The 27322-nt window shown below is 43.5% G+C and overlaps 1 protein-coding gene across 1 annotated transcript; it reads right to left on the reverse strand.

Moving 5' to 3' along the window:
• Positions 1 to 212: 212 nt before the first annotated feature.
• LOC307028752 (uncharacterized protein) lies at positions 213 to 23832 on the reverse strand. Its single transcript, XM_079664030.1, has 3 exons — positions 23316 to 23832; positions 17749 to 17840; positions 213 to 3141 (listed from the first exon to the last, which is right to left on the reverse strand). The coding sequence occupies exons 2-3, from the start codon at positions 17749 to 17751 to the stop codon at positions 1765 to 1767; spliced, it is 1380 nt and encodes a 459-aa protein (XP_079520156.1). The 5' UTR covers positions 17752 to 17840; positions 23316 to 23832; the 3' UTR covers positions 213 to 1764.
• Between the last annotated feature and the right edge of the window lie 3490 nt (positions 23833 to 27322).

Consider the following 27322-nt stretch of genomic DNA (forward strand, 5'->3'; position numbering starts at 1 on the left):
AGGTCAAGGAGTACCCTGTCCGTCATAGGGTGACGGGGAGGGGCCCTGACCATCCGTCAACATGTGACGGGTTGGGAGTGAGAATGTGTGTGTGTGTGTGTGTGTGTGTGTGTGTGTGTGTGTGTGTGTGTGTGTGTGTGTGTGTGTGTGTGTGTGTGTGTGTGTGTGTGTGTGTGGTTAAAACACTTTCATGAAGTGAAGGAGGTTTTCATTCTATAAAACAGCTTGGGCAGCAGTGAGTGTAACAGACATGAATTCATAGATCAAGGCAGACTGGTGCACACACTCTCCTGTCCTGCCAACACTGGCAGGACAGTAGGCGACACGACCGTTCTAAGCCGTGTCCCTCACTCCTCACATCCCAAGCTGCATCCCCAAAAAGTGTATTATGTTGTTACATCGTTTCAGATGTTATGTTTCAGTTGTGCTCTGTCTATGTTAAAAAGCCTCAGTCACCTTAATTCATGTAATAAAAACATCTCAGGTCAGTAACACTCAAAGCTAAATGTGCAATACCATGTTTAGCTATGTTACTATTTATAATGTTAACTACATCAGAAGATGTACATATTGGAATGATTTATTAACTTACAGTAGGCTATTTTTTACAATGTGTGTTTGTCACGGTTTGTGAAACAAGCAGGACCCAAATGCAGATATAAACTGAACTTCCTTTATTTCAAGGCTATGAGATATATGTACAATGACAAAAACAGAACACTCACCGCAGAACTAGTCAGGGAACAAGACGAACCCACCAAGACAGACAGACAACCCAGAACTTAAATACACACAAGACTCAATCACACAACAAGACACAGGTGAGGAGGGAGGAGAAAACACAGGGGCCCAGGTGAACATAATCAGACAATTAGACACACCAGGGAAACTAATGACAAGAGGAAAACACAGGGAAAAGGACCCGACAATAAACAGGAGGAAAACATGACATGGAAAACAGCAAAAACACCCAAACCTACCAAACTATAAACGTGACATAACATGAGAATCGTGACATAACCCCCCCCCCTCAAGGGACGGATTCCAGACGTCCCAAAAAAACAAAAATCCAGCAGGGTGGGTGGAGGGGGTCTGGAGGACGGGTCTCGGGCGAACGGCCCGGGGGCAAGGCAGAGTTCAAAAAAGGGGAATTCAGGCGGACGGCCCGGGGGCAAGGCAGAGTTCAAAAAGGGGAATTCGGGCGGACGGCCCGGGGGCAAGGCAGAATCCATGGAGGGAATCTCGGGCGGACGGCCCGGGGGCAAGGCAGAGTCCGAGGAGGGGTGAAGACCCGGCAGCTCCGGAGGCCGGTCAGGAGCCGGTGTCGGCAAGATCCCCCATGGAAGAGGACACAGGATCGGCAGGACCCCCGGCAGGAGAGCAGTCGGCGGAATCCCCAACGCGACAGGACATGGAGTTGGCAGGACCCCCAGCGGAAAAGCAGTCGGCGGGACCTCCAACGTGGTAAGACATGGAGTTGGCAGGACCCCCGGCAGAAGAGCAGTCTGCGGGACCTCCAACGGCTCAGGACATGGGGTTGGCAGGACCCCCGGCAGAAGAGTAGTCTGCGGGACCTCCAACGGGACACGACATGGAGTCGGCAGGCCCCCCGGCAGAAGAGTAGTCTGCGGGACCTCCAACGGGACACGACATGGAGTCGGCAGGCCCCCCGGCAGAAGAGTAGTCTGCGGGACCTCCAACGGCACAGGACATGGGGTTGGCAGGACCCCCGGCAGAAGAGCAGTCTGCGGGACCTCCAACGGCTCAGGACATGGGGTTGGCAGGACCCCCGGCAGAAGAGTAGTCTGCGGGACCTCCAACGGGGACCCCCGGCAGAAGAGTAGTCTGCGGGACCTCCAACGTGACAAGACATGGAGTTGGCAGGACCCCCGGCAGAAGAGTAGTCTGCGGGACCTCCAACGGCACAGGACATGGGGTTGGCAGGACCCCCGGCAGAAGAGTAGTCTGCGGGACCTCCAACGGCACAGGACATGGGGTTGGCAGGACCCTCGGCAGAAGAGCAGTCTGCGGGACCTCCAACGGCTCAGGACATGGGGTTGGCAGGACCCCCGGCAGAAGAGTAGTCTGCGGGACCTCCAACGGCTCAGGACATGGGGTTGGCAGGACCCCCGGCAGAAGAGTAGTCTGCGGGACCTCCAACGTGACAAGACATGGAGTTGGCGTCGGGCGGACAGCCATCAGGACACTGGGAGCTGGCGTCGGACGGACAGCCAACCGGAGACGAGGTGCTGGAGTCGGCCGGTATGCTGACAGGACATGGGGAGCTGGCGTCGGACGGACAGCCAACAGGAGACGAGGTGCTGGAGTCGGCCGGTACGCCGACAGGACTCTGGGAGTTGGCGTCGGACAGACAGCCAACCGGAGACGAGGTGCTGGAGTCGGCCGGTGCGTCGTCAGGACTCGAGGAGCTGGCGTCGGCCGATGAGTCAGCAGGTGACGAGGAGCCGGAGTCGGGACCATGGTTACTGGAGCCGGCACTGAAGCCGGAACCATGGCTGTAAGGTCCGGTTCTAGAGCCGGAAACATGGCTGTAAAGTCCGGTTCTGGAGCCGGAAACATGGCTGTAAAGTCCGGTTCTGAAGCCGGAAACATGGCTGTAAGGTCTGGTTCTGGAGCCGGAAACATGGCTGTAAGGTCCGGTTCTGGAGCCGGAACCATGGCTCTTGGGGCTTGAGCTGCCTGCTTGGCCTTGCGACTCCTCCTCTTAGCAGCCGCCTGAATACTCCGTGGACCTCCATAAGCCAGACGAGTTCCAGAATATGACTCCTGGACAGGAGCAGGAACTGGGGCAGAAGCACGGGCTGACTGCAGACGGAAACCACCGAGGCGTATGGTGCCAGGTTGGGAATTGGGAGGCCGGGAGCTAGCATGCCTGGGGCTAGCAGGCCGGGAATCACACACTGAGAGGATCTTTGAAATCCAGCCAGGTAAGAACTTCACCATACCTGGTTTCTCTCTAGCCATCTGGCGCGCCTCCGACAACACAGCCTCCCGCTGCTGAACTCCGGGTGCTCTCTTCCATCGATCCGAGCAGTTAGCCAAAAAAAAAGAAACATTTAATAATTCCGACTCGAACGGATCTGCTGGGCCCATTTCTTGGTCGGTTCGTACTGTCACGGTCTGTGAAACAAGCAGGACCCAAATGCAGATATAAACTGAACTTCCTTTATTTCAAGGCTATGAGATATATGTACAATGACAAAAACAGAACACTCACCGCAGAACTAGTCAGGGAACAAGACGAACCCACCAAGACAGACAGACAACCCAGAACTTAAATACACACAAGACTCAATCACACAACAAGACACAGGTGAGGAGGGAGGAGAAAACACAGGGGCCCAGGTGAACATAATCAGACAATTAGACACACCAGGGAAACTAATGACAAGAGGAAAACACAGGGAAAAGGACCCGACAATAAACAGGAGGAAAACATGACATGGAAAACAGCAAAAACACCCAAACCTACCAAACTATAAACGTGACATAACATGAGAATCGTGACAGTGTTGGAAGGATTTATTAAATTACTATGAATATTGTCATTGTTGAGGGGGGGAGAGAGCTGTGGTTGATGGGCCATTAGTTGTGTAAATACACAGCTGAGAGCTGCCGTTTCATTCAGACTGTTTAAAAAACGGTAACAACGGACTATTTTCGTTAGCGGATTCATGTCAATTTAAATCAATACATACAACTATTTTTTAAATCAATAAAAACATTTTCTAAATTCATAAAAGCATTTAAATTAATATTGGGAGTCATGTCGTTACTTTGTTGAGAATGTGGCCATGTAATAAGCGGGATAATTTGCAGCGAATTGTTCCTTATGGGGAAAATAACACTCGTCATGCAGATCAAGATCCCTCCGCTACGCGTTGGGATCCTGATCGGCCGACGAAGCTCCATTAAAATATACATATTTTTGGTGAATTACTGAGTTTAGGCACGTTAATAACGTTTTAATGAAGTTGAATACAGTATATTCATATGTGTCAGTGATTTCATGTCAATTCGGCGAACATAAACATAAATGATCGTGGTGAAGACGATGATTAAATTAGGATTAAAAATCGAGAGCCGGGCTGCATTTCCTCCCGTTCGTTTTTTTCGACTAAACAACATTATTTTGTTAAATAACAACATGGTGATGTTTTGTAAATGATTACATGTCTCTTATTTAGCACAGTAGTATGATATCCGTGACATATGGATCTTAACAAAGTTCCGCTGTACATCCAGCGTACTGTATCTGACTTTATTTCACATGAGCTCCAGTGTGGAACCCCACTGCACCCCCTGGTGGAACAATGATCCATTGCAGCGGGCTTCATTATAATTACATTTATCTATCACAGGGGCGGTCTCAAGTCAAGCTGGAGGTTTTCCCTTGAGCGAGGGCAGATTACGTACCAATCACGGCCCTCGCGTTTCAAACTGTCAAAATGAAGCGCTACATCTGTATAGCTCTGACATCGCACTTGTGTAAAGTTATGGAAAGAATGATAACAGAAAGGCTGACATACTACATTGAGAAAAATGAATTAATGACTCCTTATCAGAGTGGGTTTAGAAGAGGGCGGAGTACTTTAGATCCACTGCTGTGCCTGGAATCTGAAGTCAGGAAAGCCCAAGCGAATAAGGAGTGTGTTTTAGCTGTATTCTTTGATGTGGAAAAAGCTTACGATATGATGTGGAAGGAAGGATTATTAATAAAACTGGAAATGATGGGTCTGGGAAGTAATTGGATTATAGATTTTTTGTTTGGCCGTGCCATCAGAGTCCGAGTTGGCAATTCATATTCTCGAAGGCATGAAGTTGAAAATGGAACCCCGCAGGGGAGTGTAATTAGTCCTCTTTTGTTTTCTATCATAATAAATGATATATATACACAAGTAGGATCTGATATTGGTAAGTCACTTTTTGCAGATGATGGAGCTATTTGGAAAAGGGGCAGAAATGTAAATTATATTGTAACTAAGATTCAGGAAGCCATTACGGAAATTGAAAGCTGGTCTCTGACATTGGGGTTTAGATTGTTGGTGGAAAAAACTGAAACTTTATTTTTTTAAGAGGAAAAGGATAGGTGAGGAGGTTAGGTTTAAAACTTTATGGACAAGAACTAAAGGAAGTGAAGACATTTACATTTCTGGGAATATGATTGGAAGAGAGAGTCACATGGAGTACTCACATTGATAAAGTAGTAGATAAATGTAAAAGGGTTTTAAATGTTATGAGGTGCTTGGCAGGCACTAAGTGGGGGGCTGATAAAGCTGCTTTGAGGAACGTATACACAGCCTTAATTACAGATGTAGCACTTCATTTCAGACTCCAGCTTACAGCTTCCTGCCTACAACCTGCCTTACGGCCCGTCTACACTACACGCATCAAAAAAATGCTTTAAACGCTTCGCCCATTCACTTGAATGGGGTGACGTAGAAGATTTTTAATCTTCGCCGAACTGCATTGTGGGGAGCATGGCATGGCTTTGCAAGCATCACGAGCATCTATCGGCATCAAAAGTTGAACAATGTTCAACTTTTGAGGCTCGATGCTTGGCATCAGCCAATCAAATCCAGTTTATGCAAATCCCGCCAGTGCAAGCGCAGCCAATCAAACCGCTTGCAAGCTGGGAGAGCCAGTCCGCAGTTCATTTCCTCATATTCCAAACGAGATATTACGGTAGCAAATCACCCGGTTCTTTACGACCAGAACTATTTACCGGGATGCAAACCGGAGGAACCAGGCATTGAGGGAGGTGGCAGAGACAGTGGGTGAAACTGGTAGGTTTTTCGCCTGTTTGGAGAGTTTATATCCAGTTTACTTCGTTTTAACATTGCTATTGCTTTGTATGTCGGGGGCGGGAGATTCATGTGATTGGTTGTTGGTCGCGTTGCTCGCAAAAAATCGCCAAGCTTCAGACACGCCCAGCTTCAAGATTTTTTGATGCCTGTAGTGTAGACGGGCCGTAAGACCAGTATAGAGGAATGTTAAGCCCTCCAACTATTTTCCAAGAGGGCGTTGCCAGATTTTCTATTTCAGGTTTTAACCAGGAGATGGCGCTTCATTCACAAATACAGAAAGACAAGTTTCATGGACTTTCAGTTGTGTTTTGAAGAGCATTTGAACACATCAATATTTTAGATACTATACTAAAGTATATCTAATCTTGTAATTCAATAACATATAGTTTTTATATATTAAATAATCATAATAATAATGTAAATGTTTACATTACACTTCTTTATTTGTTATGCTCATACTTTTACCTTTACAATCGTTTGCTTTAATATGCAGTATATTTGTTGTATATTTTTGTGTTTGCTTCCTCCTGCTCCCTTTCGGACACATACTGTATGATTTATTATTATTATTATTATTAAAATGAAGATATTATTAAGATAAGATAAGATGTCTTTATTGATTGAACATTTTAGTTTAGAATGTGCTGTCCCACGGTATTCAGAAGGCTCACAGGTCACATTCCGACCATTATTTAAAACAATAGGTGCTTTCACACCGTCTACAGTTGGATTTGTATAGAGGGAGCTCTGTGGCTGAATGGCCAGCGATTAGGTGCGGCGCATTTATCATAGGTGATCAGAGCTAACTTCCTGCCGTCAGATTTCATTTAAAAAACAGATCTGATTTTAAGACTATTTCTGCGCTCATAAAGAATTATAAGAATTAATATAATGCGTATTGAACTAGTTTCATTCATTAGTGAGTTTATTTAACACTAGAACCACCAATCGGGTCAATTTGTGTGATGTGTGTTGTGTGTGTGCAATGTAACTTTTTTTCAATAAAATATTAAAGTCTCCCAGTCCGTGACCTTTCCTGAAAGTGTGTTATGTAGCACCCTATGTTGTTAAAAATTGCATTCTAATAGCGGGATTTGACAGTTTTAGGTAGGCCTATACAAAAACCTCTGGCGGTTCTAGTGTTAAGGTAATTAGGTACAGTAGAAGCCCTTTTTTTTTATCAGTAACGAATTTAGCAGTTGAACATAAAAGTCAACTAACTGAGGGTCACTTGCAATGACAGTGTTGTGTCTACTGTAAGCTTGTCAATCAAGAGTAACCTACAGTTAATTTAGCTGCTGGAGAAGAAAGATCAGGGGGAAGGGGGGAGAGAGCTGTGGTTGATGGGCCATTAGTTGTGTAAATACACAGCTGAGAGCTGCCGTTTCATTCAGACTGTTTAAAAAACGATAACAACGGACTATTTTTCAAGATCAAGATCCCTCCGCTATGCTTTGGGATCCTGATCTGCCGACGAGGCTCCATTAAAATATAAATATTTTTAGTGAATTACTGAGTTTAGGCACGTTAATAACGTTTTAATGAAGTTGAATACAGTATATTCATATTTTTAAGGGATTTCATGTCATTTCATGTAGATCTGCAATAAAAATATTTTTGGGGAATGGGGGGGTCTGGGACCCGGAGTAATCTGCGGCCGTGAGCTGTTATGTGCCATCATGACACGCATGGTGTTCTTTTCCTATTATATTATAATGAAGTGCGAGCTGTGTGCTCGAGTCTTCCTGCCTGTCGGCTCTGCTCATGGATGTATAATAAGGCTCTGCTGCTCCGAGATGATGGTCTAGCTTCAGCAGCTACATTACCTACGGTTGCGTTCGTTAATATTAACTGCGCGTCCGGAGTCACTGTGGCACAGACTGGGCCGCTGGTGAACCGCTGTTAGTGTAATAGATATAAGTCATGGTTGATGACCTTCCGGGTCTGTCCAGCAGAGGGCGCGTGTTGCTTGCCGCGGGTGCATAATACATAAGACTTGAAGCAAGCTAACATCGTCTCTGTTTCCTTTGTCTTATATTTTCCCCATATTAGGTGAGTTCATCCGTGAGAAACGTTATATATGTAGACTGACTGTGTATAATATTAATGTGAATAGTGATAGTTGTTAGAGGTATTTTTGGAGGGTTTCTCTACGTTCTGTAATTGTTGTAGCTGTGTATGCTAGCTTTGCGAGCGCCGTTAGCTATGCTAGCGCAGCTAGCTATGATAGTGTAGTTTAGCTCCAAGAAGGGGAGTTTGGGTGTTAATTTGGATATGTATGTTTGTACTGTGCATTTAAAAAGTGACATCTTGTGTGTTAAATTGGATGTATGGTTGCAGTACGCGCATTGTTAGTGGTTGTTTTATATCAAGAATCCATGTTCTGTATTATACAGCGTGCTATGTGTACCATGTTGTTGGCGGGCATAATACATAAGACTTGAAGCAAGCTAACATCGTCTCTGTTTCCTTTGTCTTATATTTTCCCCATATTAGGGGCATAACATTAGAACGGGCCGTTCAGGTGTTCAGAGCAGAGCTCCCTGTCGGAGCGGCAGAGCCTGATGTGAACTGAAAAGTTTTTCTGTGGCAATATTATTTAAGGAATCGTTGAGCTAGCTAGCTAGCATATATTGTCACTATCTGCTAACGTTAGCTTTAGCCTTCTATTTCTAATAGTTTTTTTCATAGGCTATAAACAGAGGTGGTATAAGTATATATTTATAAAACGGACAAGTCAAATCAAGCAATCTGATTGGTTCTTAGCCGTGATATACTGAGCGTATACCACGGGTAGAATTGTAAATGACTTTTCACAACAAGTCAGTATCCCTCCGCGTCTGAGAAAAACAGTATACCGTTGTACTGGAACAAAAACAGTATACCGTTGTACTGGAACAAGAAAGCAGCGGAGAAGTAACGGGGCAGAAGCCCTCCTTTTTGACGCAGCTGTCCAGACATAGACATCAAACGGCAAAACATATTCAGTGTGCAGTTCCTTTGGCATTAGGGCAGGGATATCTAGATACTTTTGACGGTTTAACATAATGAATTGTGCTACTTTTAAAGCAAGCAACGATGTTTTCAAATCTGTAATCAAAGAGGTCCGCAAAAACGCTATCGACCAAATCAGATTGCTTGATTTTGACTTGTCAGTTTTATAAATATATTTAAATTTCTTCCGTTACGAAACAAACTTACAAAGCATAAAATGGAAACATTTAAGATTAACTTCGACCTCCGGGGGGGGTCTTACTATAGTATTGAGGAGTGGATTGAGCAGTGCCTATCTCCAGAAAAAAAAGCACCTAAACTACGACATGCAGAGCTACGTGAAGAGCAGGTAGACCAACTGGAAAAGTATCACCATTCAAAAGCTTTTTGATGCGGGTCTTGAAACAAAGCAGAGAAATTATGACCGTTAGTGGCTACAGGTGCAAAAGCTCTCTCCAGAGCTACTGGAAGCCCAATCTCGGGGACCGGAGAAAGTGGAGCAATATTCTCGCCACGCCAAGCAACAGCCTCGACCAACCTCAACCTATACAAGTGACCACGTAAGCAATGCTACTGATGCTGGACAGTTTTTCAGTGGATGCACAATAAACAGCAACATACACATTAATGTAAATAAACAGCCAAATAATGGATCAACGCTCTCTGTCTAATATGTTCGCTTGCTGTTAGTGTTGTTGCATAGCAACCACCTTGCACTATGTTTTGTGTAGAAGGCAACGGAGGGACTATTTTATTTTGAACATCATTATTTACGAATAAAAACTATTTAAATTAGAGTGTGTATTTTTCTTTCATATTGCCACACTTGGTAACCGTTTTATAAAAGCAATAGCTAGGGGGATTATGCTAAGGGGATTGTCGACCCTCCGCTTCGCGTCGGGCCGAACCACGCCCCTTAGCTGTGATATAATGAGCATATACCACGGCCTGTCGTGAGCTATTGCTTAAATATATATTGTACTTGAGTAAAAGTAGAAGCACTCAGATCTTGTACTAGAATAAAAGTAGAAGTACTCAGATCTTGTACTTGAGTAAAAGTAGAAGCACTCAGGTCTTGTACTTGAGTAAAAGTAGAAGAACACAGATCTTGTAGAGTAAAAGTAGAAGTACTCAGATCTTGTTCTTGATTAAAAGTAGAAGTACTCAGGTCTTGTACTCTAGTAAAAGTAGAAGTACTCAGATCTTGTACTTGAGTAAAAGTAGAAGTACCAGAGTGTAGGAATACTCTGTTACAGTAAAAGTCCTGCATCAAAATGTTCCTCAAGTGAAAGTAGAAAAGTATTCTCATCAAAATATAGTGAAAGTAGCGACAGTAAAACTAGTTATTGTGCAGATTGGTCCATTTCAGAATAATATATATGATATGTTTCAGTGTTTCCCCTAGGATGGAGTCATAGCAGCGGTGCTAAGGCACGCGGGCCCAGCAAAATGTGAGCGCGGCGCGCGTGGACATTTTAAGTGTGTGCGCGTGCGAAGTGCTTCCCGCCATTATGTTTCTATTTGTCTGCCAGCACAAGAAAGACACATACATCATTAAAAGCTTCAAATGTATTCAGTATTGTATGAACATAATTGGTGGTTGGACATCACATCCTCTAGGGGGGTCCGGGGGTATGCCCCCCCGGGAAGATTTGTTTTTACATTTTAATATAAAATGCTTCAATCTGGTGCACTTTGAGCACACAATGACTAGAGACTAGATCTAACTCTAAACACCCATATGAAAAAGATCGTTTTACATTTTAATAATCAAATAATTGAACATACCAATAAACTACCATAGCCAATAACACATATGTAACTTATTTTATTTTTGTTGTTCATTTACATCACTTTCATCAGGCAATTTTTTAGTTTAATATCAGGTGTCAAAAGAGCATGGCACCTAGTAATGAATGTGCCAAATGTCTCCACTTCGTTCCACTGCCCCAGTGACTTGAATATCTTGGGTTCTGCCACCCTTCATGCAGATCTAGATCCCTCCGCTTCGCGTCGGGATCCTGATCAGCCTGTCGGGTGTTCTTTTCCCCATAATGACCGCGTCGCTGCACGTTATCCCTTACAAACTAACTAAGTTAGCTAGATGTAATTCATTCTTAACTGTAGGCTTTTATCAAAGTATTAATTTACTTAATCTAAATGTAACAACATTTTAAATCATAATAACTTACATTTATGGCGTTATGACCTTCTTCTTGAGGTGATTGTGTCCAAATAAAGTTATGTCTGCTTCAACTTGCTGTTGTCTGTCTTGTCAGGCAGTTTTCCTTCAGCTCTGAAAATGACAGCTTTCCCGCGTATCGGTGGCTCGAAGTTGCCGCGAGCGCTAGGGGGCAGCACTTATAATTATTTTAATAAAAAAAAAAAAAAATTTTTTTTTTTTTTTTTTATCTGCTTGGGGGCTTGCGCCCCCTAGCAGCGGCGCGCATATTTCAGCAGCGGCGCAGCGCCGCTGCTGAAAACATATAGGGGAAACACTGTGTTTTATAATGATTGATCATGAAAGTGTTCTCAAAGCTGGTAAAGGTGCAGCTAGTTTGAATGACTTTGTATACTGCAGGGTAGCTTGTGGATTTACTCCAGGTGGAACTAAAGTCTGATTTAACACTTGATTATATTTCACATCATTCATCCACATCTGTAAAATAACTAAAGGTATTAAATACATGGAGTGGAGTAGAAGTACACCATCTGCCTCTGAACTTTAGTGGAGTAGAAGAACAAAGTAGCAAAACATTGAAATACTTAAATAAAGTACAAGTATCTCAAAATTTTCCCCAAGTATAGTACTTGTTGAGTTTATGAACTTAGTTACTTTACACCATGTGGCTATAAAGATATAAAGACTAAGCCTTGCACAGAGGCATGAAAATGCATTTTCAAAATGCTCAACAGTGCTGCCAAAATTATAAACTGACTACTACACAATTAAAATAAATGCTTTTATATATTTCTATTAGATGTGACTCTTTGGTCTCAGGTCAACACTCAAAGCTTATGTGCAATACCATGTTCAGCTATGTTACTATTTATAATGTTATTGTTGTTACATCAGAAGATGTACATATTGGAATGATTTCTTAACTTACAGTAGGCTATTTTTTACAATGTCTGTTGGAAGGATTTATTAAATGACTATGAATATTGTCATTGTTGAAGGTTTTTAGAGAAGGATGAACTATAAGCCTGAATTACATAACATTTTATACCTAAAAACATAAAAGCCACAATAAATAAATCACAATTATTGTAGTTATTTTTACCTCCCGTATTGCTTTCAACCCACCAGCTTTTATGGTGTTGTTACGTCACTAACTGTAAGCTTGTCACATACAGTCTATGGTCACTCAGAGTAACCTACAGTTAATTTAGCTGCTGGAGAAGAAAGATCAGGGGGGGAGGGGGGAGAGAGCTGCCGTTTCATTCACACTGTTTAAAAAACGGTAACAACGGACTATTTTTCTTAGCGGATGCATGTCAATTTAAATCAATACATACAACTATTTTTTAAATCAATAAAAACATTTTCTAAATCCATAAAAGCATTTCAATTAATATTGGGAGTCATGTCGTTACTTTGTTGAGAATGTGGCCATGTAATATGCGGGATAATTTGCAGCGACTTGTTCCTTATTGGGAAAAACACCCGTCATGCAGACCAAGATCCCTCCGCCACACTTTGGGATCCTGATCTGCCGACGAAGCTCCATTAAAAGTGTCCCATTATGTTGACAAAAGGTGTATATCAGTATGTATCGGAAAGTGTGAGGAGGGATGAGGCACCGCTATCATAACTAATTCATTGTCGCTACAGACCGGTGGACAGGCTAACCTGCTAACCAATTAGGCCGAAAGACTCACACGGTTGCTGCTGAGGGCCGGCGGTTGGAAGAATGGACCATTGATCTGTGGAGGATCTGCCGCGGTTTGAGGGCCTGCCGTCCACCCATTTCTGCTTCTGGTGGTGGTGGTTCCCACGGCTGAAGGCCGCTATCCACCTGCTGTTAGAGGCCTACTCCCACCTGTTGGGTGCTACTGTGCGGGGGAGGCCTGGTCTGGAGATACCGCGGAGAAACCGGAGTGTTGCCACACTGCTGCTTGCCTATTTCCTTGCTTCTGTTCTGACGTGGTTTTGCTTCGGGAACATCGTGGATGCTGTTGAGCTGGACTGGGAAAATGGCAAATGTCGTGTTTCTGCTGTGCCTTTTTTTGACTGTGCTGGACAAGGAGAAGTTCGCTAGTCATCCTGAAAATTCTGCTGGATTCGGATCTGTTCTGCCGCCCGCAGTGGACATCCCCTGTACAGGTTCGGATGGGTTGCACAAACAATTGCTAGTTGCACTGTCGCGGACATTCATTTCGTCAAATGTCTGTCTTTCTCACATGCCTGCCACAATGGTCCTTCAGAATAGTTTTTTGAACTCTAATCTCACTTTCGCGAAGTTTGCTGGTTACTCTAGAACAGCTGACAATGTATGTGTGTTGATTAAGAGGAAAAGGTGCTTGGTATTTTTATTGTTACTATCAGGAAATGTACAGCCAAATCCGGGTCCACCTAGTAGTTTTAGTCAAATAGCTACTCCTGCTGATTTTATTTCTAGATCGGGGTTAGGTTTAATTCATTTAAATGTGCGCAGTCTGTTACCTAAATTAGATTTTGTCCGTATTTGGGCGAGTTCAACTGATGCTGATGTCATTGTCTTATCAGAAACGTGGCCAGACAAATCCATCTTGGCCTCTGACATTTACATAAATGGTTACAATGTATATCGCACTGACCGTCCTAAAAAAGGTGGTGGCGTTGCCATTTAGGTGAAAAATACGTTTTGTGTAACAAATATGGTTTCCAAATCTGTTAGTAAACAACTAGAATTTTTAGCTGTGAATGTCGAAGTAACAAAGGGTCAACAGGTCATGGTGGTGGGTTGCTACAGGGCCCCCTCGGCTGTCAAGGACTCCTTATCTTCATTGGCAAAACTGTTATCTCAACTTTCCTACAAGGAAATAGTACTGCTTGGTGATTTTAATTGGGACTGGTTAACTTCTGTGTCAGAGGATTTTAAAAACCTGTGTACCTCTTTGAACATTACTCAGATTATAGACAGTCCTACTCGCCCAAATATTAAGTCCCCAAATAAATCCTCCTTAATTGATCTCATTTGAACAAATGTTCCATATAAATACTCATCTGTGGGAGTATTTGCTAATGATGTGAGTGACCACTGTGTTGTAGCCACAATTAGGGACACTAAGGTCCAAAAAGTTAAACCACGCATCATCACAAAGAGAGATAAAAAACACTTAGTGGAGCAGGGTTTTTTACATGATCTGTTGTAAAAAAAAAAAATCGAAAAAAATCGATCTGTGTGCTGATGTAGAAACTGCATGGTCTTATTTTTATCTTGGTTTTATGAAAATTATAGATAAACATGCACCTCTACGTAAATTTAGAGTGAAGGGACGAAACAATCCCTGGTTTTCTGCTGAACTGTCCAGTCTCCTTCATGAAAGAAATAATGCCTTGGCTAAGGCTAGAAAATCAGGCTCAGAGGTAGAATGGCTACGCTTTAGGCAGCTAAGGAATAGCTTTACTTCACATGTCAAAAGTGCTAAGTCAAAGTACTATTTTTCAGTTACCACAGAAAACCTGAATAATCCTAGGAAATGTTGGAAAGCCATAAAATCGATTTCCACTAGTGATATCCTAAATGAGCTACCTCCGTGCCTCACCACAGCATCCGGCATTATATCAGACAGGGCTACTATGCTAAATTGCTTTAATAAGCATGTTGTCTCTTGTGGCTCTCTGTTTGATTCTGTCACTGACTGTGCTTCTGTTTCTGTGAACGCTCCAGTCCTTGACTCTGAACAATGTGGTCTGGAAAACCCTTTTAGTTTTAGTCCTTTAACTGTTGGTATTGTCCATGAAGCTTTATCCAAGTTAGATCCTAGGAAACCGGCTGGCCCGGACAACGTAGAACCTTTCTTTTTAAAGATAGCTGCAGATTTTATTGCTCCACCTCTTACTTCTCTTTTTAACCTCTCCCTCAGCACAAATACAATTCCTAAAGTATGGAAGTCTGCTTATGTCCTGCCTCTACTGAAAGGAGGGGAGGCAACTATTTTAAATAACTATAGGCCAATCTCTAAATTGTCAGTTCTGGCTAAGGTGCTCGAACGACTTGTGAGTGAACAAGTAAAGGAGTTTTTATTTATAAATGATATCCTGTCTAAACATCAGTCAGGCTTCAGGAAGAAACATAGCACCATCACTGCAACAATGAAAGTGGTAAATGATATTACTAGTATGCTAGATAATAAACAGAGTTGTGCAGCTCTGTTTATTGACCTTTCCAAAGCGTTTGACACCATTGATCATCGCGTTTTAAAACAGAGGCTACTCAGTATTGGCATATCCAGCCATGCAGTGGGGTGGTTTGTGAACTACCTCTCTGAAAGATCCCAATGTGTTCACTTTGATGGGCTGTCTTCTGAGTGGTTAAAAACATTGCTAATGGTGTTCCTCAAGGTTCTGTTTTAGGTCCACTTTTATTCTCCATATATATCAACAGTTTAGGTGAAAATGTGGATGAAGCTACTTTACATTTCTATGCGGACGATACCGTGATGTACTGTGCAGGTCCCTCCATTGAGGAGGCGGTTGTTAAATTACAGGCTGTTTTTAACATTATTCAGACTCAGCTCTCTGAACTAAAGCTTCTTTTAAATGTGGATAAAATCAAGATAATGCTCTTTTCAAAAGCTAAAAAGACACCAGAGCCTGTTTTAGATATTGTTACTATGCAAGGAACAAAACTTGAAGTTGTTGCCTGTTACAAATACCTTGGTATCTTGCTTGATGACTGTCTCTCTTTTAAACTTCATGTCAATAACCTGCTTAAAAAACTGAGGGTTAGACTAGGTTTCTTTTTCAGGAATAAGTCCTGTTTCTCGCTTGAGGCCAGGAAAAGGCTAGTCACTGTGACCTTTTTACCTGTGCTGGACTATGGTGATATGATGTATATGAATGCACCTGCCAACTACCTGAGCAAACTAGATGCTGCGTATCATAGTGCTCTGAGATTTGTCACAAATTGTAAAGCACTTACTCATCACTATACACTGTATACCAAGGCAGGTTTACCATCACTCACTGTACGGAGGCTCAGTCACTGGTACACTTTTATCTATAAAGCTATGTTGGGCAAACTCCCGTATTATATCTGTTCATTGATAAAGCAGAAAGTTGCAAGCAGCTATTGTCTGCGATCGCAGGATATAGTCTTGTTAGATGTGCCAAGAGTAAGGACTGTCTTAGGTAAGACAGCTTTTATGTGCGCAGCTCCACTTGCTTGGAACAGTCTACAGGCAAAATTGAAATTGAGCATTTTTATTTCTCTGAATGTATTTAAGGCACGTCTAAATGAAATGCTTTCTGACACTCTGGGTATTTGTAAATGTTGAATATGTAAATATGATATCCTCTGTTGTTTTTTTTGTTTTGTTTTTATGTTTCATGTGGAACTAAATGATGCAGGTCTCCCTTGTAAATGAGATCGATGATCTCAAGGGACCAATCTGTCTAAATAAAGGTTTGAAATGAAATGAAAATAAATATTTTTTGTGAATTGCTGAGTTTAGGCACGTTAATAACGTTTTAATGAATTTGAATACAGTATATTCATATGTGTCAGTGATTTAATGTCAATTCGGCGAACAAGCTCTGTGATTGGATGTTTGAGTGTGCACCGAGGGTTACGCCGACCGTCGAACAGCACTTGAAATGGGATGGAACCACGGCAGACTGTCCAAAACTGGATTTGAACGGGTCCACCCCGTCCCCAGAACTACACATGCTGGCTATTGTGTGTTTCGCAACATGTTCTATGGCACGTTTCAATGGGAATTGTAGTTTTAAAAGACGTTTTCGTATTTCCCATAATAAGAAGTTGCCAGTATTAAACTGTGTACATCCCTGGAGGTTTAGGGGATAGGAACACTCAAATTTAAAACATATAATTAATAAATGGGTGAAAATTGCTTGTGCCCATAATGGGCAGCATTATATATACCCACATGCCAGCTAAGGTCAGAAGAGCTTTATTTAACAGCTGGTCTTATGTCTGTGACCCCTCCTGTTGTTAATTGATAAGCCTGAAACATGCACTTGTCAAGGTTCAGACAGAGGCACATTTTGCAAATATGGCAGTAGCCATCGATCATCTTAAGATAAGATATACTTTATTGATCCCAAGTTGGAAACATTTGCGTTACATCAGCATGTGTAACAGTTGTAAATATGCAGTGGTGTTTATTTGTAGTGGTGTTTATTTGTAGTGGTGTTTCATTCAATGCATAACTACAGAGTAGTGGTGTATATGATATGTCAATAAACCTTAGAAAATCTTGAAATCTTGAAAGGGATGTGCAAAATAGTCATTATATACAGTCTTTAATTAACTATTAGTAGAGAATAACGATTAATGATTATACTTTATAGGGATCCTATTAATATCTAACAATAAAAGTAATGAAATTCAATAACATGCTTTAACCACTAGGTGTCCCTTTATATCAGCTGTGCACCGTTATGGTGTATATACAGCCTATCTACCAATTGGATCAAATATAAAAGTCAGCCGAATTAGTGTTGATACTGCAAGGAGACGTATTGTGTGAAAAGAAATGTAAGATGTTGTTTAATTGCTGATATATTTATGATCCGCGTCACGTTAACAGTTCCTCATGTTTGTCTAGAAGTCTTCTCATCAGGGCTCTATAAATAGAAAATTACAGCAGATATGTAATGCTATGTTTTTTTTTTCTGCAGGGAGAAATGTGAAGATCACGTGACATAGACGCCAGCCATTGGAATGAATGGTGAAAAAAAACGTAGGGATCTTACCATTTCAGAGGCGTTTTTGTAGAAATACTACGTCCCAAGTTGTGGACCAACGTAGTTATTACACGTTTTTTTGTGAGACTTGGTTGGAAGCACTTGGGGGAGTAGTAGAAGAAAACAGAGCATTAACAGCAGGATAAAATTGGGACACTCTGGATTAAACTCATCACTACATCTGATTGGAAAACATCCAAATGGCAATTGTGATGGTTGCCAACAACCAGAGACAATACATCATGTATTTTTTAGCTGCCCGGATTATAACAGACAAAGACTCATTATGAAAACTGCACTGGAAGAACTCAACGTCAAGGACATGGATTTCAAGTCAATATACGAAAGTAAATCAAGAAATGAAGCAAACAAGCTGATCTTCAAATTCCTCAAAAGCATTGGTCTGAGGACAAGGATTTAATATGAACATTAAATAAATCAACAGTAGGTGGCGATATATGCTCCAAGTGGAAGCGATTCGCCATTAAAGAAAAGAAGAAGAAGAAGAAGAAGATTTGATTTTTAAAACAACATTTTATTTCCACTTGTTTTAACTATACACCGAAACAAAAAACAAAAAACATTACACAAATCAAATAAATAAACAGATTTTCACGTCTACCAAATAAATGTCATTTGAAAACGTTTTACCCATTTCAACACATCATCTTTTACACACTTTGAAAACAAAAAAATTCAGTCATTTTCCCCCAGTGAGCACAGAACCTGCCCAACAGCCCACACATCCAGAAACCCCTGTAGATGATTGATCAGCGTATAGTATGCATGCTCCACCCTCAGACGCGCTGCCACCAGCCCCCTCAGACAGAGCACTGCATCCGTCCACCCTACTCCAGCAAGTTTGTTCTTCCTACTTTTCCAGATTGCTAATTTTGCATTAGCAAACAAGAAATTGATCAATAGTAGGATTTCCTTCTTTTTCAGGATGTATTTGGGGCCATGGACAAAAAGTGGTATGGAGAAAACCTCCCCGAACCCCTCCACCCACTCCTGTAACATTTTTTTAAGACCAGCCAACCGGGGACAGGACACCACTAAATGCTCCAATGTTTCTGCCATAAAACAGAACGGACAGCCCCCCCTTGTGCCTGGGTCAAAATGAGCCCTGTATTTGTTAGTGGCTATTGCACCGTGTATAATTCTCCATTGGATGTCAGCCATCCGTTTTTCAACGGGAGACTTATACAGGATCCGCCAGCTGCCCTGAGGGGAAGAGCCCAAACCAAACACATCTGTCCACCTCGACTCTCTGACGCCTGCGAGCGAGCTGAGGTTTAGCACCTTTACACAGCTAAGATATAGCTTCTTCCCATTGCAGGAGCTGAACATTCCAGGTGTTAGAATCCCCAGTGATAGCAGGAGACCATCCTCCTCTCTCCATTCCCCCACCGCAGGACCCACACTCAAGGCAGGAAAAACATAATCATGTCCCTTTCTCCACTGGTCGGCCAGATCTGCATCCAGAGCAAAAGTCCGGTGGGATGGCGACAGCGACTGCCACACCTCTTCTACCAGGTTCTCCAGAACTCGAGTTGATCGAATGCCCGTCACCTCAGCCAGTTTTTCTGTGGAGATCCCTGTCAAATGGCCAAGTTTTACCACTCCCGCTTCAATGAACGCATTTTTTAGGGCGGCTGAAGAGAAAATGGTTCCGGAAAGAAAACCAGTGTCAAACAGGGGCTCCTCAAACAGCCACATTCCAGGCCGGGGGTCAGGTGGTCTGGTAAAACTCAGAATCTTCCAGGCATTGATGACTGAGCAGTAAAAAGGTGCAAGTCCAGTTATCTTGTACGCAGGGGCCTTCAGCAGAAACAGGTGTTTATCAAAACCAAAGCCCCCTGCCCTCCAGAGCAACAGCCGGGCCATAGCCAGCCAGCAGGGAGAGGCACCATACAGCAGCCGCTGAGCTGCCTGCAGTCTAAAAGCAGCAGTCCTCGCAGTAATGTCCACAAGGCCCTGCCCCCCCTCCGCCACAGGGAGGTACAGGACCGATGCTGGCACCCAGTGATGACCCGACCAGAAGAAATCCACGAGGAGCCGCTGCAGTTGTTTCATGAGGCCCGGCGGTGGGGTTAACACCTGGAGTCTGTGCCACAAAGATGAGGCAACCAGATTGTTGGCTACAAGAACTCTTCCCCTGTAGGACAGCTGGGGTAGCAGCCATTTCCATTTGGCTAATTTTGCTTGCACCTTTCCCAGCAATCCCTCCCAGTTCTGTGCCACCATGTCCTCAGACCCCAACCAAACTCCCAGGACCTTTAAACCCTCGTTTCCCCAGCTGAGGTTACCAGAAAGACTGGGCCTATTTTCTAAACTCCACTGACCTACCAAAACTGCCTCACTCTTCTCCCAGTTAACTTTGGCTGAGGCAGCCTTCCTATACAAAACTAAACTGTCCTGTAGCTCCTGGATATCTCGCTGACCTTGGATAAAAACACTGACATCATCAGCATAAGCTGATACAACCACCGGGGGGGCCTGAGCTGTCACTGGCAGACTCAGGCCCCTCAGCCGGTTTCTAAGCCTGCACAAAAGTGGCTCGATGGCAATACTATATAATAGGCCTGAGATAGGGCAGCCCTGCCTGATCCCCCTTTTAACTGGTACAGGTCTGCTCAGCCCTCCCCCCACTTTCAATGACACAAAATGCATCACTGTACAAACACTTCACCCAGGACAAAAAATGCTCCCCAACACCAAAAGCCTGCAATGTGGCAGCCAGAAAAGTGTGATCCACACGATCAAAGGCCTTCTCTTGGTCAATAGAAATAATACCAACATTTATATTGTACAGTTTGCAAACATCAAAAGTGTCTCTCATCAAAAACAAATTGTCCACAATTGATCTGCCAGGGATGCAATATGTTTGATCAGTACCAACAAGAAGTTCGATAAAACACTTCAGTCTGTTAGCTAAAACCTTTGACAGTATCTTATAGTCCGTACATAAGAGAGCCACAGGTCTCCAATTCTTCAGCAGGGTTAGATCTCCTTTCTTAGGCAACAGTGAAATCACTGCACGCCTACAGGAAGCTGGAAGAGTTCCTTTCCCAAAGGACTCCATCAATACATCCAACAAATCATGTCCTAGAATGCTCCAAAAATGTTAAAAAAAGTCTGCAGGTAAACCGTCTATGCCCGGAGCCTTGCCGGAGGCCATCTGTGTCACCGCAGAGGTCAGTTCCTCCAGCGTAATGTCAGAGCCCAAGGTGTCACTTTCGGCTGGACTCAGCTGTGGAAGACCCTGAAAAAGTTCATCAGCGGCTTCCACGTCACAACCTTTGGCTTTGAACAGGTCCGTGTAGAAGGACACTGCATGTCTCCTCATCTCAGCAGGTTCAGAGGTTACCTGTCCATCGGGAAGACGCAGACATACCATCTGCTTCCTTTGGCCCACAGACCTCTCCAGGTTGAAGAAAAAGGTGGTTGGTGCATCAATGTCTCTCAAGGAAGTAAAACGGGCTCTGATCAGAGCTCCCTTGGCTTTCTCCTGAAGAAAACAGTTAAGCTGTTGTTGTTTTAGGAGGGACTGTTCTATATTTCGAGCAGACACACTCTCTAACTCTCTGATCTCTCTCTCTAACTGCTCTATAGCTCTCCTAATGTTTGCAGTGGAGTAGGCTGTATACTGTTGACAGAACACTCTAATCTGAGCCTTTCCTACCTCCCACCACTGACTCAGGGAGGGAAAAGACTCTTTCTTTGATTTCCAGTTGATCCAAAACAATTTAAAATTCTCACAGAAAATCAAATCTTGTAAAATTCTAACATTAAACTGCCAGAACGATCTAGGTTTCTCTGTGTTGGATAAAACCAAATCCAAAGAAACTAGCTGATGATCTGTAAAACCAACAGGTTGGATGTGACAGTTCACTGCACGAGTAATAAAAGAAGAAGACATGTAAAATCTGTCTAGCCTGGCTGCACTGACGCCCCCATCTAGCATTCTCATCCAGGTGTATTGTTTAACGGAGGGATGCTTCATCCTCCACACATCCACTAAGTCAGCCTCTCTTATCACCTGTGACAGTAAAAGGGACGACTGAGGATGAGGCTCCCGTCCTATTCTGTCTAAAGTGACATTAGTGCAAACGTTCCAGTCCCCCCCCCAGTATAACACACTCCCCCTGTACACTAGTGTCTAGCTTGTCTTTTAATAACTGAAACACAGATACACGTGCAGGGCCCTGATTGGGTGCATACACATTAATAAAAGTGAAAATGAACTCTAACAGTTCCACTTTCACCATCAAGGCTCTACCTGCCACTATCTCAGTGCTGGATAAAATCTTTACATTTAGAGAGGGGGAGAATAAAACAGCTACTCCAGCACTAAGGTTTGAGCCATGACTGAGTACATACTGACCCCCCCACCACATCCCCCAGTCCGTCTCATTCAGGCTATCACTGTGCGTTTCCTGCAGAAATATCAAATCTAATTTTTTCTGATTAAAGACCTCTAACACTAAAGCTCTTTTCTGTGCACTTCTACCCCCGTTCATGTTCAAGGAAGCAACCCTTAAAGCCTGCATTAGAGGAAGGAGACAGAGAGAAAGAACAGACAGGTACACACAGCAGAGAGGAGACACCCAGTGTTGCATGATCATGTTGAAATTATTTAGACCTTTTCAGTTTCTTCCCTCTTTTGCTTCCTTTCGTATCTTTTTTCATAGCAGTTACATGCCTCCTGAGACGATAACGTTTCTTTTCATCCAGCAGGTCTAACCCTACAACTTTCTGAAGAGTTCTCACTGTATGAAGAAACTTGTCAATGTCAGGGAAAAAATCTCTCACTTCCACTGACTTGCCAAAAGACTCCTCTAAAAATACATTAATCTCTTCCAAAGAATATATCTCTGCGTTTTGAGAGAGACTATCTGCAACTGAAACACAGTCAGAATCCCCCTCACCATCTGTGTCCATCTCTGTCACCTCATTATTGTCTGCAGCCTGTTGAAGCTCTTTTTGCCGCCCAGAGCCAGACGGGAGCTCCTTCTGTGTGCCAACAGCCTCCACCTGTCCCACAGCACCAGTCCTCACCTGTCCTGCTACATCATCTCCCACCCGTTTACCTGTTTCCACATTCTTTCCTCTCACACTCACCACACTCTCTACAGTCCCTGTTTCATCTCTCACGATATTCATCCCTACTTCCTCCGCAGCCACCGGGGCCCCGGCGGGTGCAGCAGCAGCCCCGGCGACACCGGGTCCCGCTGCCGCGGACCAGGCCGCCCCGGGCTCGGCCGCCACAGCGGCCCCGGCCGCCCCCGGCCCAGCTGCCCCCGGCCCAGCCGCACCCGGCGGAGCGGCGTGCCGTCTCTGTGGACATGCAACACGTTTGTGACCCGACTCCCCGCACTCAAAACACTTTACGCTCCCTGAGCTCGCATAAACCATATAAAAACCCTCTTCGTGCCTCACCCGGAAGGACACATCTAGTGTCTGAGTGGGACAATTCAGAAACATGAAAACCTGTCTCCGCAGAGATTAGACATGTTTTAACTTTTCATCCTTACACCCCAGAGCAACAGTGCGGAGATTACTGGCAAACTTACCAAAACGCTTCAGCTCCCGTTCCAGCGCCTCATTTGGGATGAACGGAGGAACGCCAGACACAGTGATCCGCGTGGACGGTGTCGCCAGCGGTGAAACTTGAATGTATTCCTCGTTTAGCATTAATCCGCTCTCGATAAGTTCCGTCACATATTTCTGGTCTTTCAAAAAGACCACGACCGCTTTGTTCATGCGGGAAGCATAGGAGATATTTACATGACCGACCTGATCCCCCACAGCCAGCAGCACCTGCTCCACTGTGCTTGCGGCCTGAGCCACCAGCCGCACTCCGTGTCTCAGAGACACCGGCGGCGCCCCAGAGGACGCCATCCCCGCCACGAGGCACGGAAAAACACTAAATTAACAAATTAACCGTACTTGCAAAGGGTACAAAAATCCCAACGAAAGATCATACAGTTAAAGAAACGATTGAAACAGAAACAAAAGAAATAAAGTTGAAATTCACTCTTCCCTCTTCAAACACACCTCCACCACCGAAGAAGAAGAAGAAGAACGTGAGGGGGAAATAAAAAAAATAAAAAAAAGCCATTGAGAGGGCCGAGAGTAAACAAAGGACGGATCAAGAACAGTGAGTAAATGGACTAATATTATGAATGAGATGAACTCTTAAGTCAGAAGAAAGATATTAAAGATGATCCGGATGTGGATATATGTTGGATGCCTGCCAAGATAAAAGGAAACGGAATGGAGCAGAGAGAAATGTTTGTGACGACGCAATGTTTGGATTAAAGTGCGGATTGAACGATCAAAAGAATTGATAAAGTGTTATCCTAAGGACAAGGAAATTATGTCATGATGGCTGAATAACCTGATAAAATAGATAAGGAGTTAAATACTCTCAGTGCGAAGCGCAGAGGGAAACTGGGCACGTGCACGCGCAAACTGAATGAACTTAGACCACTGCTTGCTGATAGTGGAAATAGTGAAAGGGTGTTACGAGGTGTGGAACAATTAAAAGTGACTCTGGATGAATTTAAAGATGCTCATGCTGCTGTCCAAATGCTTTTACATTCTGAAATAAAGGAAAATGAGACGTTGGACTGGTATTAGCCCAAAATGGAAACATTTGAGAATTTCCTAAAGGAAGTGGATTCATGGAACACTTTTCCACCAGACCCTCAGGTGTTTGTTAATCCTCATGATAGTATCTCCAATGTATCTGATGAGTCTAGGATATCAAAATGTTCAAAACAAACAAGACAATCTGTAATAGCCTCAGCTCATCTTAAAGTAGCCACAAAGAAAGCTGCATTACAAGCACGGATGTCCACATTAAAACGGGAACAGGCAATGGAAATGAAGAAAAACAGATTACAAGCTGAATTGGAGAGAATGGAACTGGAGGAGCATAGGCTAAGTGTGGATGGGATATAACAATCCCTGGTCAGTTCTCCAGACCATATGAAATATGGCTGACTGAGTTGGAACAATTAAAACATTCGCAGGTTATCAGATGCTTCAAACCTGAGGATTTTGGCGAAGTGGAAACCATGCAGTTGCATCACTTTAGTGATGCCAGTGAGCAAGGATACGGCACTGCAAGTTATCTCAGATATGTCAACAGTTTGGGGGAAGTTCTGTTGCTTTAGTGATGGGAAAGGCTAGAGTAACCCCTCTCAAAAAGATGACTATACCCAGATTGGAGCTTACAGCAACCACCCAGCTGCAAGGATGGATTGGATGTTATGCTACAGCTAAACCTCCAAGAGTCCATCTTTTGGACGGACAGCCAGTCTGTACTTAAATATATCTGCAATCAAACCAAGCGATTCCACACTTTTGTAGCTAATCGGATTGCAGTTATTCACGACATGTCAAATGAGACTCAGTGGAGATATGTGGACTCCAAACGAAATCCGGCCGATGATGCGTCCCGGGGGCTAAACATTGAAGCCTTCCTAAAGTCTAAAAGATGGCTACATGGACCCGAATGCCTTCAAGAGGAGGAGTCTCAGTGGTCAGTGAACCCAGACAAAGCTCTCTTTCTCCAGATGATCCTGAAGTGAAAAGGAATGTCACCAGTGGCGGACTGGGACTAAAATTCAGCCCTGGAAACTGACCCAGTCCGGCCACATGAAATGTCAAATGTTAGAAATCCGCTGTTTATTATTTAAAGCTTTACGTCCGATTCGCTCCTTTTTTCCTCTCTGTACACAGCTCCAGTTTGGGCATTGGTCTGTCCTCAGATTACATTTTTAGTTGCTGCTGTGTAGCGGAAGTTTAGTAAAATTATTTTTGATGAAATACTCCAAATCTCCACCCTCCATAATTGCACTTGATTCAGTTGCTTGCTACTTTTTAAGGGCAGTGATGACAGTTACAGTACGAACTGAAGTTGATGCAATTTGATTGGATTGTGAGGCATGACGTGAGCCTCATCTGATTGGTCAATCCCTCAATTTTATTATTTTATCAGGTTTATCCCAATGAATACAAATTTCTAGATATATTTATTTTCACCAAAGGAAGCCAATTTTGGCTAGCCTCCTCTCGCAACAGAGAGTGCAATCTACTGTTTCATCATAACATCTAGAGGGGCGCTGTTTCACTCTTTGTAAAATACTCAATGAGAATGGTGGAGAGATGGGCTGTTAGAATAATTACCAACACTAAACGAAGTGTTTTTATTTATTTATTAAAATTATAACTACAATCCAAAAAAACAGGGGAAGCCTGGCTTCCTTTGGCCTCCAGGAGAAAACGCCACTGAGTTCAAGGGATAATTCTCACCCACCTCTTGCTCTTGCCCTGCACTTGTATGTGCCAGTTGAGATGGTTCTTCCACCAGCTCAACTCTGTCCCTCATCATGAACGCAGGAGGCTGGCTGTATATCTGAACTCGCGCCTTCATCATTCTCTTCATCATCTTGCACTTGTTCTAAGCTGCTGCTGATAATGCTTGTAGCAGCGCTGCTGCCAAAAAGGTTTGTCAATTTGCGACAGCCACCAATTGTGCAAGTTCTCCCACTTAAAAAGATGAGAGAGGCCTGTAATTTTCATCCTAGGTAAACCTCAACTATGAGAGACAAAATGAGAAAAAAAAATCCAGAAAATCACATTGTCTGATTTTTAAAGAATTTATTTGCAAATTATGGTGGAAAATAAGTATTTGGTCAATAACAAAAGTTCATCTCAATACATTGTTATATACCCTTTGTTGGCAATGACAGAGGTCAAACGTTTTCTATAAGTCTTCACAAGGTTTCCACACACTGTTGCTGGTATTTTGGCCTATTCCTCCATGCAGATCTCCTCTAGAGCAGTGATGTTTTGGGGCTGTTGCTGGGCAACACGGACTTTCAACTCCCTCCAAAGATTTTCTATGGGGTTGAGATCTGGAGACTGGATAGGCCACTCCAGGACCTTGAAATGCTTCTTACGAAGCCACTCCTTCGTTGCCCGGGCGGTGTGTTTGGGATCATTGTCATGCTGAAAGACCCAGCCACGTTTCATCTTCAATGCCCTTGCTGATGGAAGGAGGTTGTCACTCAAAATCTCACGATACATGGCCCCATTCATTCTTTCCTTTACACGGATCAGTCGTCCTGGTTCCTTTGCAGAAAAACAGCCCCAAAGCATGATGTTTCCACCCCCATGTTTCACAGTAGGTACGGTGTTCTTTGGATGCAACTCAGCATTCTTTCTCCTCCAAAGACGTCTAGTTGAGTTTTTACCAAAAAGTGAAATTTTGGTTTCATCTGACCATATGACATTCTCCCAATCCTCTTCTGGATCATCTAAATCAGGGGTAGCCAACGCGGTGCCCGCGGGCACCAAGTCGCCCGCAGGGGGGAAATTGGTCGCCCGCGTGCATGTTCTAAAAATAGCACAAGTCACCATGGAGCTCAGTCTAAAAAAATTATTGAATACATTTTTATTTTTAAAATGACAATATTGAATATAACATTTTAAAAGCACCAAGCTAGCATGAGCAGCTACGATCATGGGCCTCATCACCACACCACACACACACACACACACACACACA

Source organism: Notothenia rossii, assembly GCF_949606895.1.
Source record: "Notothenia rossii genome assembly, chromosome: 2".
In the NCBI taxonomy this organism is placed as follows: Eukaryota; Metazoa; Chordata; class Actinopteri; order Perciformes; family Nototheniidae; genus Notothenia; species Notothenia rossii.